The sequence below is a fragment of the Malurus melanocephalus genome, unplaced genomic scaffold (assembly GCF_030028575.1).
Source record: "Malurus melanocephalus ecotype Western Australia unplaced genomic scaffold, MMel_1.1 scaffold_149, whole genome shotgun sequence".
NCBI lineage: Eukaryota > Metazoa > Chordata > Aves > Passeriformes > Maluridae > Malurus > Malurus melanocephalus.
Window position 1 is genome coordinate 557,530 of NW_026623381.1, and position 1,140 is coordinate 558,669.

The window sequence follows — 1,140 nt, forward strand, 5'->3', positions numbered from 1 at the left end:
AACAAACAAAACACACCACCACAGGCTGGAGAGRCTGAGCACAGATTTAAAACCCAGAGAAGCCAGAAGGGATGGTCCGGCTGGCCACGGCTCGCTCGGCCGGAGGCTGGGAGCCAGCGGGCTGAGCACGGACAGGGATGGCAGGATTCGCCCCGCTTCCCCCTCGCCCGGACTTGGCGCCAGGCGACTTCGCTCAAACTTTTCTTCCCCCCACCCCGAGCACTGAGCTCTGCAATATCACTTCTCCTGGAAGCGAGACGCAGGAGGCATTCGCCCTTACAAGCCAGGACTTGACTCGAAACGATGGCAAACTCCGGCTGGGAATAGGTTTTAAAACGCAACTAAAAGGAGGGGAGGGAAGGGGGGRAAAAAAATAAGAACAAAAAGGCAGGAGGGTCCCAATCGCGGCGCGTCTGGAGCCGGCGATGCGAGCGGAGGGGCCGGCGCGGGGAACCCGCGGGCGCTGCCTCCCCCTGCCCGGCTGCGCGCCCCGGATGCCGCGGGGAAAGGAGGGAAAAAAAATAGGAGAAAAGTAAAAAATTACAGCAAAAAAATAAACGGAGGGGGAAGGCAAGAGAGGGGGAAGCACAAGCAGCGCGCTGCCGAGCCCAGCGCAGAGCCGGCCCCGGGCGGGGAGGGGGCTCTCCCGGCTGCCGCTGCCCCGTTCGAAAGCGCCGCTGGGGCCGCTGCCCGACCGGCCCGGCCCGGCTCGGCTCGGCTCGGCTCGGCTCTGCTCCCCTCCCAGGGCCCACCACGGCAAAAAAAAATAACAACCGAACCAAAACAAAAATACCAACTGGGAGGCAGGGGCCGGGGGCCGGGGGCTGGGGCCGGGCCGCCCGCAATCGCCGCGGCGCTCCCCGGGGAAGGGGCGAGCGCATCCCCCGCCCGCCGGATCACAGCGCGGAGCCGGGGGGGCCCGCAGGACAGGCGCTGATTTCACCGTGTGGAAGCACCCCCACCCCCCGCGGTAGGAACGGAGAATCTCTCGGAACAGAACTCACCCAGCGGCAGGAAGTGTTTGGTGTCCATGGCTGGTGCTTAACTCATGCCAAGGGGCTCGGCGAGAGCGGCGGCGAAAACACACAGGCAGGGCGGGCGGAGGGGAGGGAAATCAGCGCGGGGGGAGAGGGGAGGAGG

The 1,140-nt window shown here is 65.5% G+C and overlaps 1 protein-coding gene across 1 annotated transcript in view; it reads right to left on the reverse strand.

The window, feature by feature from the left end:
- Positions 1–1,133, reverse strand: part of RXRA (retinoid X receptor alpha) — a 96,184-nt gene extending 95,051 nt beyond the window's left edge. The window contains exon 1 of the mRNA XM_057371532.1: positions 1,005–1,133. Coding sequence (XP_057227515.1) covers positions 1,005–1,032 — 28 coding nt within the window. The 5' untranslated portion in view covers positions 1,033–1,133. The remainder of the gene's footprint in view (positions 1–1,004) is intronic.
- Positions 1,134–1,140: the final 7 nt, after the last annotated feature.